The sequence below is a fragment of the Gouania willdenowi genome, chromosome 1 (assembly GCF_900634775.1).
Source record: "Gouania willdenowi chromosome 1, fGouWil2.1, whole genome shotgun sequence".
In the NCBI taxonomy this organism is placed as follows: Eukaryota; Metazoa; Chordata; class Actinopteri; order Blenniiformes; family Gobiesocidae; genus Gouania; species Gouania willdenowi.
Genome location: NC_041044.1, coordinates 18,535,823 through 18,551,685, shown reverse-complemented (window position 1 = coordinate 18,551,685; position 15,863 = coordinate 18,535,823). Strand labels below are relative to the sequence as shown.

At 39.4% G+C, this 15,863-nt stretch overlaps 2 protein-coding genes across 2 annotated transcripts; both read right to left on the bottom strand.

Moving 5' to 3' along the window:
- Nucleotides 1–3,060: 3,060 nt before the first annotated feature.
- Nucleotides 3,061–5,199, bottom strand: fgfbp1b (fibroblast growth factor binding protein 1b). Its single transcript, XM_028447191.1, has 2 exons — nucleotides 5,035–5,199; nucleotides 3,061–4,887 (listed from the first exon to the last, which is right to left on the bottom strand). Exon 2 carries the CDS (start codon nucleotides 4,859–4,861, stop codon nucleotides 4,199–4,201), a length of 663 nt encoding a protein of 220 aa, XP_028302992.1. The 5' UTR covers nucleotides 4,862–4,887; nucleotides 5,035–5,199; the 3' UTR covers nucleotides 3,061–4,198.
- Nucleotides 5,200–10,350: 5,151 nt separating this feature from the next.
- fgfbp2b (fibroblast growth factor binding protein 2b) lies at nucleotides 10,351–11,505 on the bottom strand. The gene is made up of 2 exons (XM_028447179.1): nucleotides 10,713–11,505; nucleotides 10,351–10,613 (listed from the first exon to the last, which is right to left on the bottom strand). Exon 1 carries the CDS (start codon nucleotides 11,474–11,476, stop codon nucleotides 10,736–10,738), a length of 741 nt encoding a protein of 246 aa, XP_028302980.1. The 5' UTR covers nucleotides 11,477–11,505; the 3' UTR covers nucleotides 10,351–10,613; nucleotides 10,713–10,735.
- Nucleotides 11,506–15,863: the final 4,358 nt, after the last annotated feature.

Here is a 15,863-nt window from a genome sequence, read left to right as displayed (position 1 = left end):
CTCAACCTTTTCAGCCAGCGACCCCCAAAATGAAGGTTTTAGAGACTGGGGACCTCCACTGTACCTGAAGGTGGTTGAACACAGACATTGAAGAACAATCATGTGGAGACAGGACCATCTATAAGGGGAAATAAAGGGGGGAGGTTTTTAGGGCCCATCCATAAAGTGTAATAAAACAGTTCAAAGTATCGATAATGGCTTAAAAGTGGCAGAAATGGGGGGGCGGGGGGGCGGTAATGCAATTTAAAAAGTTGGAACAATTGGTTTAAATTGGAAAATAATGGGCATGACAAATCGTAAATGTGGTTACATTGGCAAAATAAACATGAAAAATGGAATGAAAAGAGGTTAAAAGTGAAAATAATGGGTCAACATATGAAAACCTTAACCGTCTGATTATTCTGTAACTATTATGTGGAAGTCAAGGGCACGTCAAAGAGATCAGCAGACACCTCTGAAGAAGACTGGCAGTTGACGGGCGAAACAAGCGAGGAGATCAAAGTACATTTCCTGAGAAAAAAGTTGTCTGAATAAATGAACCCTTAACATGTCATATCTGTTTTATGAATGAAAGAAAAGGTTCCACATGATGACTTGAGGTGTGTTTGGAAGGAAATAGTTTATCTTTGGAGGGCGTATCCTGTCTTCCCTCATTACCTTGGACCCCTAAGCTCTAACTACTTCCTGCTTGACTCTGCGGTGGGGCTGAAATGTGTCCTTGAGCCGTGAGGGAGAACTCAGTAAAACTATACATCTTCCAAATCCCCATCGGACCATCAAAGACTTCCTTCAAGACAACAAGCTTCCGTTAAAAAGGGGGAAATCGTTCTTACCTTTTTAAGTGCCTTTGTGAGCAGACAGAGAGCAGGTCAGAGGTCAACAAGGTCAGACAGGAAAACCTTCAAACACACATCTGGGGTTACACTTGTTTAGGAAACACACACACACACACACAAGTATCAGCCTTCATTTCTATCTATATAGAAGCAGCGCGTGCAGCTGGCTGCTGTCACTGACAAAGTAATTAAAGACAGGAAAAGCTGCAGGAACGAGCCATAAATTTGGACGGTTCATTCAATCCTTCTTCCGTATGTATGTACGTGTGTGTGTATGTACCCGTGTGTGTGTGTGTACAGTACTATATCCCAACATCTGTTTGTGGTTTCTGCTGGGATTGGATTTAAAAAAAATAATAATTTGTGTCGGATGTCAGTGCTTAGTATCTGTTACATAAAATGAACAGACTCACAGGTTTCCAGCTGACATACTGTAGTAAATAAAGTGGTTATGTGACTCACCACATCATGCACACAAAAGATAAAGATCCAAAAGTCCCCCAAAAACAAAAGTCAAATAAAACATCATTAAACTAGAAAGGACATCAGTGAGCGCAGACGTCTTCCCCGTCATAGCAGCCCACCCTCCCCATATTGTCACATAAATGTTAGAAAGATATTGATTTTCTGTATGATCCGGAAGGAAGTTGGTGACGTGATAGAGGAACCAACCCTACATGTCTGGCTCAAAATTCATGAATGTTGGTCAATTATGAACCGAAATATGAATTCTTTGAAATGTTGCCAATGATGAGAGATAGAGATCCAGATTCAATCCAGATCATCCCCAAAATCTAATCACTTGTTCCTTATCTTATTTGGGATATTTCCTGAAAATGTTATCAAAATCCATCCATTGTTTTTTTTTTATTAGACTGTTCACAAACAAATAAATGAATAAAAACATCACTTTTTTTTGCCTGATCAATGACATTCCAGCATTCTGCATGGAATAGCAAACAAATATTCAGCATTAAGAGGATTCAGCTCTTATAGATCACTGTAATGTCAACATTTCAAAGGTGAATTTAATCATCCAACATATCTAAATATCCCTCAATAATGTGTCAGGATGTATAATATTGTTTGCTGTAAATAGCATTAGAAAACCTCAAAATTATTCCATGGACAGAAAATAACACCAAAAATACACAGAATAACGGTAAAATATAGAAAATGACAATAAAGATACACAAAATAAGAGTGAAATTTACAAAATGACAGCAGATATATACAGAATATGAGTGAAACACTGTGTACAAAATTACAACAAAGACACAAAATAAAAGTTAAAAGGCACAAAATGACAAGAAAAACACATAAAACAGCAAAACTGCGATATAGGACAACAAAAACACAAAATAACTCCAAAAAACAAAACAAAAAAATGACGAGAAAAACACACAAAACAAAATAAAAAAAAAAAAACACAAAACAAGAGAAAAACATACAAAATGACACTGTCATTATTCCAAATGCTGACAAATGTTGATGATGTGACCCTCGGGTCAGACAATCACAAATGCGTGGAAGGTTTCCTCTCTTCCTTCATTATCTTCAACAATCACTCTCTCACTCCCCCTCGACTCTGTTGTGGTGACGAAAAGCGAGGATGTGTTCGTAGAAAAATACAAATCTCCCTAATGTGACACGAACGGCCGCAAACTTCCATTAAAAAGTGGGTAAATTATTCACTGTTTTCCTTTGAGTGGACAGATCAAAGGTCGACAAGGTTGGACAGGAAATGAAATCTATATCTGGGGGTTGAAAAGCAGAGGCACAGCTGGATCGTAACAGTGCAATGTTCTATCTTCCTTTATTTGAAGCAGCTCCTGCAGCTGGCTGCTGTCCCTCTGAAGGTAATTAGAGGCCGTAGGAGGAAATTGCAAGAGCAAGCCGTATATTTGGATGATGTATTCAATCACTCCCAGTCGTGTGTTGGATGAACAAGGCTTTCATGTGTGTGTGCTTAAAATATAAGGCCATGTTAGCAGTGAAAGGGAGGGTTGTTAAAGAGAATTCAGTCAAAAAAAAAAATCTGTTTTCCTATTGTGAAGTCTGACCTGTTTAAATCAGGATGTTAAGGATGAAGGTACGTATAATCAGGCCCGAGGCAGGAGTGCAAACGTGTTTTCATTTGACAAGAGACAGAAAGTTTTATTGTTGGAAAAAAAGGTTTCTTTAATCCATTAGACAGAAATCACTCAAATAAAACATCTCGGCGTTACAAATTCAAATAATCTTTATTTTGCTGAAGAATTCCAGCATGATTATATGGGATAAATACAGTTGTTGTTAACCAATAAATGGATGTAGAACAATACCATTGCATGTTTACAGAGTGTAAGGACGCAGGTCTATCTCCAGCTGTCATTGGGCGCGATGTGGGGGTACACCCTGGGAAGGGCTCCAGTCCATCAATGGATAACATACACACAGACCGACAACCACTCACACTCCCATTCACCTCATACGGGAAATTGAGAGACGAACCTAAAAGCCATGTTTTTGGATGATCTGAGGAAGCTGGAGAAAAGCCATAGCATGGGGAGAACATGTAAACTCCACACAAAAAGGACCCAAGTGTCAAAAATGATTTTAAGTATAAATAACATCCATACATCCATTTTCTAACCTGATTGCTCCTTTTTTCAGGGTAGCGGGGGTCTGCTGGTGCTGGTGCTAGTGCCTACAGCTCTCATAGGATACACCCTGGACAGGGCGCCAGTCCATCGCAGGGCAACATACGCTAAGACAACCACTCACTCCTATGAGCAAATTATTGACTCCAATCAGTCATGTTTTTCAGAATGTGGCCAGAGAGGAAACACAGTGAGAACATGCAAACTCGTCCACGCAGAAAGAACCCAGGTGTCCAAGATGTGCTAACCACTGCACCACGGTGACACCCATTAAATGAGTTAAAGTATAAATAACAGCTTCTGAGATATAGCAGACATGTAACATGCATTGCTGCACATTAGCCATGAGATTTATTTAGAGGCAGAAGATAAATGATGGACTGAGATAAATAACAGAGATTGGAGACAAAATAAACCAAGAGCTTCACATATTTGTCTTTCTACGGATGCAATTGTGTGAATTAATACATTTATATACATTACTTAACGTTCTAAAAAATAAAAAAAATAAACAATACATTTGAATAGTAGCAGAAGGTAGTTGACTGTTTGAAATGTCTTTGTATATTTATATTAAATATGGAAACAAAACGGTAATTGAGAACTTGCGCCACAGTCACAACCTGAGGAAGATCCCCTGCAGAGGTGATGCTGGTGTCCATGTGTCAGTGCAGCTTGGCCAGACAAACCCTGTCCTCAGTCAGTCCTGGTCATGGTCCTCTAACAGTCGTCGCTCTGCAGGATGGAGAGCAGGAAGGCGCACACACTGGTCCACTGGCTGCTGCAGTGCTCCTCGGCCGTTTTCTGGTGCTTTCCCCTGGAGGACGAACAGTTGGTGCCTGGAGGCGCTGATGTGGACGTGGATGCGCGTGGTGGGATGAAGGTGTCCCCGCCCCCGGACTGACCGGACGACACAGAACTGTAGATGTCCAGCTTGAAGTGCGCTCCCCGTGGCGCGCGTTTGCACATCCCGGCGCGCACCAGAGCGCGCTGGTCCTTGCACGTTTTACCCTTCAGCTTCCTGAACGAGCGGCTCACCTGCTTCCAGAAGCCTCGCGGGTTGGACATGAAGCCGGGACACTGTCGAGGTGTTCCGTTGTAGTCACACTCCATGTCGGTCACTCCGCCTATAACGCGCGCCTCCGGGTTCTCACATTTGACGCGGATTTTGACGGATTCCCCGGTGTCTCTTGAACTCCAGGTGCACTGCATCTTGGCATTGATGGAAAACTTCCCACGGCCTGAAACTTTAGCCGAGCTTCTTTGAGCCAGAATGGACAGGGACGCGCTGCTGTCCGCCCCTCCACCCCCGAGGGAGAGGGAGACGTGCTGTCCAAGGAAAGCCAACAGGAGCCAAGGGGCCACAGATAAGAACCACTGCATAGTGACCTGATCAGAGGAAGGATTGCCTGAAAGCAGATGAATAATTTTACTCTAACAGGAAAAAAGCACGCTCATTTCAATATTTTCAATCATTTTAGTACAATATTTACGCCAACATCAAAGTCAAAGCCCACACAAAGTCTATTCTCCATCATCAGTTTGCTCCAACTTACCAATTTCAACAGGTGCGTCTGTGCGTAAAAACCCTGCCACCAGTGACTCTTGCACTGCGCCAAACAAGCTTTTTCATACATCCATTCCACGCGGCTCCACGCCCACTGGTCCCACCCCCCAGAACGCGCGCGAGCCCCCGGGGGGGCGTGCGCAAGAATACGCACTTAAAGCTACATAATCACTTCCAAGCAAATCCCTTTAGAAAACATTTGGCTGCTTTCCACCGATGAATGCGGGAATGCGTTTATTCCCAACATGAGCAGACATGTCCACAGCTGAAGATCAAAGGCATTCCCCCCCCCCCACATGGTCACCTGAGTCACCACAGATCCACTTGGTAGGTCTGGCGTCACGTGCCACAAAACCACTCCCACTTTCCGTCACCTGATCACAGCATGTGTTGACTAGTGGATGACGAGGCTTGTCAAAACAACAACTGAAAGGAAAGGTATGAAAAGAGTTCAGAGAGAGTGACAAGAATGTGGGAATAAATAATCCCAGTAGCGGGAAAAGATGACTTCATTGAGTTCAGTGTGTGTGTCAGCAGATCCATTATTAACACTGTATAGGACAAAGTGATGCCAGGGCTAAATAAAGAATAAAAGAGTAAAACTGTGGGGGGGAAAAAAATCAAATCATATAATAAACAACAATTAAAAATAGAGGTGAATAGTAATAAAACAATCACACCAAAGTATGGCAGAAAATAAATAAAACACTGGATTAAAAAAAAGCAAAAAAAATATACAGAGCAAAGCAAATTATTTGCTAATGTCCCTTTTTACACACATCTATAAAAAAAGAAAGATGTGTCTAGAATTAAAGAATATATATATATATTCAAAACAACCAAAACAAAACAATTTCTGAATTACAAAATAACATGTTTGTAGAAAATAATTACTGTCCTGTCCGTAGGACAAAAATCATAGAGAAACTTGTGTTTAACACATTGGACATGGTTTCATCTTGTTCAACTGCCTTTGGAAAATTTAAAGTGTAATACAGGGGTGACCTTGGCTCAGGTGTTGAAGGTCGTCATCTTCAGATCCAAAGGTTTGGGGTTCCATCCCAATGCTGTACCTGTCGAAGTGTTCCTGGGCAGGACGGTGATTGGATGGTTGATTGGCGCCAATGCATAGCAGCTCTGTCCCATTGGTGTGTGTGTGTGAATGGGTGAATGAGCTGATATTGTAAAATGCTTCTACTTTGGTGGTAATAAAAGCACTTTGTAAATGAAGTCCATTATGTCACATCATGTGTACTTTTTCTTCCTCTATAAACATGAATTGAAAAGGTGTTTTTCGGGTGTGTTTGCAGATGCCCATTAGTAAGACAATGACTGAAGATGACATTTGCGTCTTCCTCTAAAGCTTTGATGTCCAAACTGTAACCCACTTTTAATTGGCCTGTAGAATAAGTAAAAAAAACATTATAACAAATAATGGTGTCAAACATTAAACTTGTGTTTGCGCTGTACAAAGTGGGGTATTGTCACGGATGGTTCATGAATAAAAAAGTTTGGATGAACGACGGCCGGGCCCGCGGAACGCCAAATAGCATGTACCATGTTGTCGAGAATTCAGTCAAATGACTGCAGGTAAAAAAATGGGGCCCCCGTGGCACATGCGGAACAATGGGCCCCATTCATATATTGGTATGTGTCACGTGACCAAATCAAAAATCGGGTTTCGAGCGTCGATGCGTGCACATCCATAGATTATACTGTACCTACCAAATTTCAGCCCGATCCGTTCGCGAATAATAGAGGATTAGCGATTTTAACTAGTGTACACAACGACAACAACAACAATAAAAACAACAAAGTGAGTGGCGTGTTGAGTCCAGTAGCCCGGCCTAAAAACAAACAAACAGTGTGACAAAACTGGAGACTAGATTATAGATCAACCAGCAGTCAGGAGCCTGCATGCATTGCCATAGACTACCTTTTAGTGGTGAGCAAATCCATTACATAGCCAGTCGCCCTGCTCTCGCAAAGACTTATATACGAATCTCATTGAATGATTTTTTCCAGTTACTGACTGTCGCTCATTCCATCATGTTAGCTGCGTAGCTAACAGATGAAAATGAATAAAACATATTATGTTCTTCTACATCAACTGATACCACTCGTCAGCCCACAGTTGAAAGGTATATATATATATATATATAATATTCAAGGTGTATGGAACACGCCCCCTCACGCAACCTCAGGCAGAGAAACAATCTCATCAAAAAAGGGAAAATGTGACGAGGCTACATTTCTTTGCACTAGCCAAACATGCTGTCAAGACTTTGTTGTAGGGAGTTATATTTCACAGTCTCAGGTTGATGAAGATGTTTTATTACTGGTGTATGTAAAAAATCAACAAATGTTTGGTAGATTCATGTTTGCAAAAAAAAAAAAAAAAGAATTGTTTCTCACTGAAAATACCAGTATAGTCTAATCAATGAAATAAATGAAAAAGTTTCACTGTAGGGCTACATTTATGACATTACGTTATCGTATGTGTCACATCAGGTGGGTGTAGTGGTGGTGGTGGAGGACCCGAATGCAGATAGAGTCAAAGGCAGCAGACAGGCGTAGCATTTATCCAACCAGTCCATGTTTTATTGAGAAAGAACAAAAAAACCAAAATCCTGTAGGCTGCAGATACCCTCTTATAGAACCACGTCATCACTTTGAAAGACGTTATTTCGTAGTGCTTTGAAAATGCTCAACAAAGATCTGCAGCTTTAATGCGTTATTTTAAAAGGAAACTCAACAGAATATCATGCTAAATGTTTTATGATTTTCAGTTGATACAAATGACGATAGAATCATCAACTTTTGTAGTTAATACCGTACTTTTTAATTATGTGCTTTAAACCGTCCAATGTCATTTTGAAACCACAAGAAACTTCTGAAATGTCCGTCAAGCGTCTCTGCTGGTTAGGTTTCCCTGTATCTTCTGTAAAAACGTGTGCACTGAATCACTCTGTGTTTCTTAAAGATAAATTAGAAATGGTAAAAAGAAAAAAAAGTGCTAGAACTTTTGATCTTTGACCTACTGTGGTGTCCAACGCTGGACAGGGCACCAGTTCATCACAACCCAACAATCACTCTCAAATCACTACAAATCACTCTCCAATATAAAAATACTGTGAGATAAAAAAAAGAAAAAAAAAGACGGTTCAACTGCCACATTTGGTAATCAAATAGCATGGCAACATGTCATGTATTTGAGCTCAATGCAAGATCTGGACCTTTATTCTTTATTTAGTGGTTTATCTAGACCATAAGTGAAGCCATGTCTATAGTTTCTTGTAATAATAATAATAACGGCTGAGATTTATAACACTTTTGTTGAAGGACGTACAAAAACCATTATTCATTCACACCAATCACACCGGTGGTAGTAAGCTACAATGTAGCCACAGCTGCCCTGGGGCATACGGACAGAAGCGTGGCTGCCATTTCACACCTACGGCCCCTCTGACCACCACCAACATTCATTCATACCCATTCATACAAGGCAATGTTGTTCAAATGCCTTGCCCAAGGACACAACAGCAATGACTGGGATAGTGCGGGTTTCGAACCCCCAACCCTTCGCTTACTGGACGCTCCACTCTACCACTGACCATGGCCGTCCTTACGTCTTATGACATAGTCAGCACTTAGCAATATGTTTTTATAAATAAATAAATAAATAAATAAATAAATAAATAAATAAATAAATAAATAAATAAATGTGTACTTTCACCCCATACTGTCATTTATGGAATATATTCAAAACCTAATAATTGTGTAACATTTTTTTAATGAACAAATCATAATTTTAAAAGACGGGAAAACCAATAATATTCGTAAGAAGAGTTACATTAATTTGAAATAAAATTGTCAACCCAAATAAAGACATAAAGGCAATAAAGAGTAAAATATCACTCATTCCCTGCGCAAAATTGGTATAAAAGCTAATCATCATTGCACATTAATTTTGTTATCTTACCTGACGATGTGCTTTTCTAGTAGGAAAAACTTAAAGGCCTAAATTTAAGACACAAATTATGGTTTTGCTTTATAGAATTTACAATGATGAGAACAAATCCCAGAAGCTTTACCATGGTTTTGAGTTCTGCAAAAATATGATTTACACTCTGTTAAATATTTCACAAACAAACACATAAATTATATGTTTTTCTTAAGAAATTGGTCACAGGGTATCATTTTTTAATGGACCAAAATTTTAGCATCTTTATTGGACAGTGTTTTAATGCGACCACTTTAACTTTAAGCTTTACTGGTTTATATTAAAATATATATATATATATATATATATATATATATATATATATATATATATATATATATATATATATCTACCACATTTAGTTAATTATATATATATATATATATATATATATATATATATATATATATATATATATATATATAATTAACTAAATGTGGTAGATTTGACCAAGTTCTTGTCTTGTGATTTCACATTGAATATCATCATTAACTAAAAATCTTCAGCCACTCACAACTTTTTGCTCAACAGCGCCACTCTGAGGTAAAGAAATGAGTTACTTTATTAAAAAAAAAAAAACTATAAATGTTTAGGAAATCATGAAAATAAATCTATTTCTATCAACATAATTCAGATAACACATTTTGTTTTGTTAACAAAGAAAACTCTGCCAGTCTTATTGCAACCAGATCCCCAGTGTTATATTAGATGACACACATATACCAGTTTTTAATTGTGACTGTAAGCAATTTAATGAAGGGAAGAATTATTATTATTTTTTTTTTGTGTGTGTGAATTCAGACAAAATACAGTTTGTTTTCATCCTAGACGGTATTTTTAGTCATTTGCGTAAAAATTTACAAAATGAAAAAAAAAAAAAATACAATCGTTAAATTGAATTGTTTTGAAGGTTACAAATCTTCCTATTTTGAAATATTCACTGTGAATAAATATATTTAATAAACCTCTATATTGTGAAATTCTAATCATCATTTTTGTCCTTTTTCATTACTATATTAACCATTAACATTGGGTAAATATAATGAGTGTGGAGGCTGCGTCTGGCCTTCACACAGACTCTTCTGTTACCAACAGCAGCTCTTTGGCCTGATTCATCAGCGCGTACAAAAGGTGTGTTCAGCTCCTGTGACTGGGTGCTATTATTTACTCTGCCGTCTGTCGCCAGACGGCCAACAGACGTGTTGTTACAGCTGCTGCTGAGAGGAAACAAGGACCCCTTTGGGATGAAGACGTTGTGACTAGTTTGAGGCGAAAACATAAAGAAACAGAGCGACACAGATGCCTCAAGGTCACCACTTTGACTTTATTCTCTTCCTCCTCGCTTTGCTTTTGATGAAATACATGGAGGTAAAATATCCACGTGACACGAGGAGGGAATGTACATCATATATCAACAGAAACAAATGCCTGAATTATTTTTGCCTTTGCCTTGCTGTGCATGTTACAGAGTTAGACCTGCAGACAGCAGTCATCAGTCCAGTGTGGTTGTTTCAACCTGTGGGGAATCGAACCACACTACAGTCTCTGGAGGCCTCTCACAGATCCTGGAGCGGTCAGAGACAGACAAGTAGGTTAACTTGGTAGACAAACATCATATATTACATTGAAGTGTGTTAAAATATTCTGGTTCTCTCTGCTCTTACCTGTGTGTGTCTGCAGAGTCGCCTCAGTTTTGGAACCAGCCGATGAAGTAGGAGCAGATGCCGTGGAAGCTCTTCCAGCAGTACTCGGTGGCGATGCGGGAAGCTTTGGAGTCAGGGTTCTCTGTAGGGCGAGTAGTGGTCTTTCCAGGCTTGGGGGTGGTTTTTTTGCTCTGAGGATTCTTTCCTGGTTGGGGCTTATTAGGCTGAGGCTGGGGCTTCACTGGTTTAGGAGCGGTGGCTGGTTTCGTCTGGGCTGGCACTGCTGGTTTACGGGGTTCTGGGACAGGCTTGGAAGCCTTGGAGGTGGTGGTTTTGGGCCACGCAGCCAAAAAGGTCATCTGAGCCTCATCGGGGTACTTCTTGCACATCTGTGGCCGGTAGATCTTTGGTCCCTGGCAGGCGTGGCTCAGCTTCCTCATGTCCCACATCATCTGAGTGAAGTAGTGGCGAGGGTTGAGGTTGTAGGCGCGGCACAGGTTGGGTTTGCCTTGGAAATCGCAGTAATAGGAGCGACCTGGGGTCTGACCTTTGCACGACACGCGCAGGCGAGTATAGTCCCCGACTCCTGACACCACCATGGTACATGAGTCCTTCGTCTTGGTGCTGAATCGGATGGGCTCATCCCAGATGCCGCGTTGTTGCTGCTGCTGCTGCTGCTGCTGTTGCTGTTGCCTGTTGTCATTGCTGCTGTTGTTGGTTTGAGCCTTTGACACACAAATGCCTGCTGCCAAGACCAGCAGCAACAGTCTCATCCTGGCTTTCATTGCACTGGTAGATGTGGGAGATGTGAGGGCTGAGGTGTGCGAGGCCAGAGAGTGCACGGGAGCCACTTTTTAAAGAGCCAAACTCACAAAGGAAGCTTTATTCAGGTACGCTCAAACTCCTCCCCCTTTATAAATATGTCCCTCAAAACCACAGACACACGCACACGCACACACACAGGCGCGCACATTGACCACAAGTCCTGTGTGGTGGGCCTGAAAGTCAGAAAGTAATGGCTGTAAAGAAGGGGTGAACATAAACTGAGGAAGGAAGAGGGGGAGCCCCGGGATTGCAGAGAGTCTGAAGGAGCTACATACATGAAGCCAATGTTCAGATATTATATAATCTAACACAGGAGCTTCATTGACTATTGATGGAGAAGCCAGTGGGTTCAGAGTCCGACTGAGTCTTCACGTTGTTTCATAAAGAGTTAAACTATGGGTGTTTGATCCTTGAAAAGATTGTTTTGTGTCGTTGGGATGCAACAGTTTAGTAAATAAACTTCTTAAGTTTAGAGAGCAGCTGAATTATGTCACCATATCTGTTAGAAACCATCTCACAGTGCTCGAATGGAAGCTTTCTTATCTAACATTACACTCCACAGACAATAAGTATAAAAACAATCCTTTGGTGGTTTTCACTCTTGTTGCACTATTTATGTTTTCACATCTGCAAACAAGGTTTTTAAGTTGCAGATTCTCACATCTACTTAATGCATCTTTTAACAAAAACACTATTTGAAGGAAAGCATCAGACCACACCTCACTTTAAATCTGCTTGACCAGTCCTGATGTTTTATCTTTTACAGCCTTAGAGACCTTCACCATGACGTAGAAGTACATTTCCTGTGCCACGAAGAATGACTTTCATGTTACAACCTCATCGCAATTAGCATTGGTGCAGTAACGCTGAATAAATACGAGCTTATCTTCTCAGCTTTTGATTCTGCAATGAAACCTGCAAAATCAGTAATAGACACAATTAGGGATGTAATGATTCACTCAACTCCCGATACGATTCGATTCACGATACTGGGTTCACGATACGATTCTCTCACGATTTATTTTACAAAATGAGACTGTAGACAAAAAATACTGTACTATTTTCCTTTTATTTTTCATTGTCAAAAGAATTCCTTGATAAACAATTCAAAACAATGCAATTGAACTAAAAATAAATCTTGAATGAAATAAATAAAGTTATAATACAAATGAAAATGAAGCCTATTAATTTAAATTCTGGTTCTATAATAAACAATGCAAAACTGCATAATAGTTATTTTTCTTTTTAAAAGTGCAACTGAAAATGTATTTTGTGCCTTAACAATTGGACTTTAAAAAAAAAAAAAAAAACCGTGATTGCACTGATTTACGTCATATTTGTTTGGACCAGCAGAAGGCGCTGGTAACACAGTGGTCGGTTGGCATGCAGATATCTTGCAGTGAAGAAGAGAAGCTATGCTAGCAGACAGAGCTAATAGAAAAACGTGACTTTTACAGATATTCAAGTAATATTACAGATATTCTTTTGGTGCTAAAGGGGTAATGAATCATTTATTAACATATTTAAGAGTAGAAGGCGGCCAGAAAGAAAGTATTAGCAGACTCAGCCAGCCGCCTACACTGCTGGTTAAAAAAAGTACTGCGATTCAATTTTCAAAAAATCGATATCAACCGTGATACCTATGAATCGATTTTTAACTGCCTTACGATTAATCGTTACATCCCTAGACACAATGCATTATATTTAATCTTCCTGTGATTGGATAACATTAATACCCTTATTCTAAATCAATGCCATGCCAATGTACTCAATCAAATGTAAAGCATGAGTTTTTAGTAGGTGAAATTGATTACATTGTCCTCTTTGTGGGATGCAGAAGAAATTCCAGTTATTGTTGGTTAAAGTCTTGTAACCTGCAAGTTTCAAAGTAAGTTTAGTTAGAGTTCAGAACCAGTGCTAGCCAGGCTCTGTACTAGATTTCCCTATACAGATGAAAAACAGACACTGGTTGAAGTACTCCAGAGGAAGTGGTGAGTTTCCATCAGCGGTATAGGAGTGTGTAATGTATCCACATATGTGCTCAGTAGATTCATCAAGTCGTATTTTTACAGAGATGAATCTACTGGAAAACGTTTCTCAGAGTCAACTTGTCAAATGTGTTTGTGTACCTTTTTTTTCTCACAGCTGTCCTCCTCTGATAGGGTGGGCCTCCATCGCACCACCCTGACCACCAACACCCCCGCCTTCACCGTCACTCCAGGCAAACCTGGTAACCTCCAGCTGCTGCATGTGTTACGTTTTAGAAATGTTCTCAGCCATCTAAGGATCTGTGCACTCTCTGGCCATATTAATTAATAATCGTCATTGTTATAATTGAGTTTTAAGGCCACTAAAAGGGAGGTACATTTAGTCTCTGAGTGTTTATTTTTAACTCTTTATTTATGCAATTTACAAATAATATCAAACAAAACAGAACAAAACAGCAGGTTATTATAATTACAAAGATTCCCATTCACACTTGGGTCTTATAGATTGTCCATTTCTTCCATTTCTGATCAAAATCAATTTTTTTTTGCTGGCCATCAACATAACTTTGTAGTCCAAGTTATAAAGATTGGGAAACATTGGGAATCCCATAGCCAAAGATTTCATCTATTACTTTTACAGTGTTTACCCAGAAGGGTCTGACGTTCAGACAAGTCCAAAATACATGGGAATGGTTGGCATTCATACTGACACAAAGCCTCCAGCAATGTCGAGGGCTTTTGAGCTGCTTACTTTTGATATGAGGTGTAATAAAAAAAAACCTTATAATGTTCTTCCAGCCAAATTTTCTCCAATTGTCTTGAGCTGGTGGAAGTGTGTTGTAAAAGACAAATAGACAATTTGAGTTGTAATTCAGATTCCCACCTTTCTTTTATGTACAATGACTCGGTACCATTACAGTTTTGTAGACATTTATACAATCTAGATACAATTTTTTAAGGTATTTTTTTGTATGCTCCCGTCATCATTTCCACCAGCTCACAGCCCTCTTGTGAGAGGTGAGTCCTTATCTCCAAATGCCTTAATTGGAAATACCTAAACAAGTCAGAGTCGTCTAAGCCAAATTCCCGCTTTACTTCCACAAAAGATTTAAACACTGTCCCTTTGGTTAGCGTGCACACTGCAGTGAGTCTGTGTGTGTTTTAACATAAAAAAAAAAAAACAGGTCAAGAGCATCTGATGACGTTTCAGACCCAATGGAGTTTATTAGTAGAAAGTGTCTATTTGTAAAGTTGTTGTACGCACAAGCCCTGGTGCTATTGGTACGGTTACCGAAGTACAAGTACGTAGCGTCTTAGGTTTAGGGTTCGGTTAGGTTATAACTCAATATCACAACAATTTTTAAGGTTAGGGTTAGGTTTAGTCTTAGACACGTGACCTAAACTGGCAAAATAGGGACGCTGCGTATACGGACAGAATGTCTGTATATTGATACGGCAACCGTCCAGATAGCCACTACTTTATTAGTATGTGATAAGTTATTATAAGTAATTACTAATTACAAGATTTACAACCTTCTCACAAACTGTTGCCAACCTCTAATATCCCCTCTCTAATCACATCTGTGGAAAAGGCTAAAAACCCTCCATAGGTTGGTAATATTTGCTTATTTGAACTTTTTGGAACAATTCAATGACATAACTATCAAGGCCAACATTGGTGTGCCAAAAAAATGCACATCTACTGCTTAAACTCTATCACTTCAATAATATTTCAGAGTGTACAGACATTTTATGATTTTATAATTAAAAAAAAGGTCAGCCTCATAGTCTCAACTGGACTGTATCTGAAAGGTCCACTATGTTTGAGTTAAGGACATGATCTGCCCACTCGTCCATGTCTTTATGAACCTTACTCAGTAGATTAATGCCAACTTGTGTTAGAACAGGAAGAAACTATCTTCCAAATTATTGGTCACTCCAGATAAATGTCTTTGCAATAGACTTCTGTGGTAATCCATCTACAACAAAGGTGTCAAACTCATTTTAGTTCAGGGGCCAAATATGATCTTTTTTTTTTGGTTAATTTGGGGAAATTTTGTGGAATAAATTGAGGACAATTGCAGGATTTTGGAATATTTGAGAGTTCTTTCAACAATTTGCTTTTAAAAATGGCTGCTGTAATGTGATATAAGCACAGGAAAAGTGTGAGCACGAGCAAATATTGTAGTATATATATTTACATTACATTGAATATGTGTATTTGGAGGAACTGCTCCGTCTACAACTGAATTAGTTCGTAAAGTATTTTACACATTTAATTGAGTTTGACACGTGATCTACACAATGCACTGAAGCACTTTGTGATCCTAAAAAAATGTGCAGCTGCTCACCTATAGAA

Excerpts from the sequence above, each read along its gene's own strand:
- fgfbp1b (XM_028447191.1), bottom strand. The coding sequence starts at position 4,861 with ATGCAGTGGTTCTTATCTGTGGCCCCTTGGCTCCTGTTGGCTTTCCTT.
- fgfbp2b (XM_028447179.1), bottom strand. The coding sequence starts at position 11,476 with ATGAAAGCCAGGATGAGACTGTTGCTGCTGGTCTTGGCAGCAGGCATT.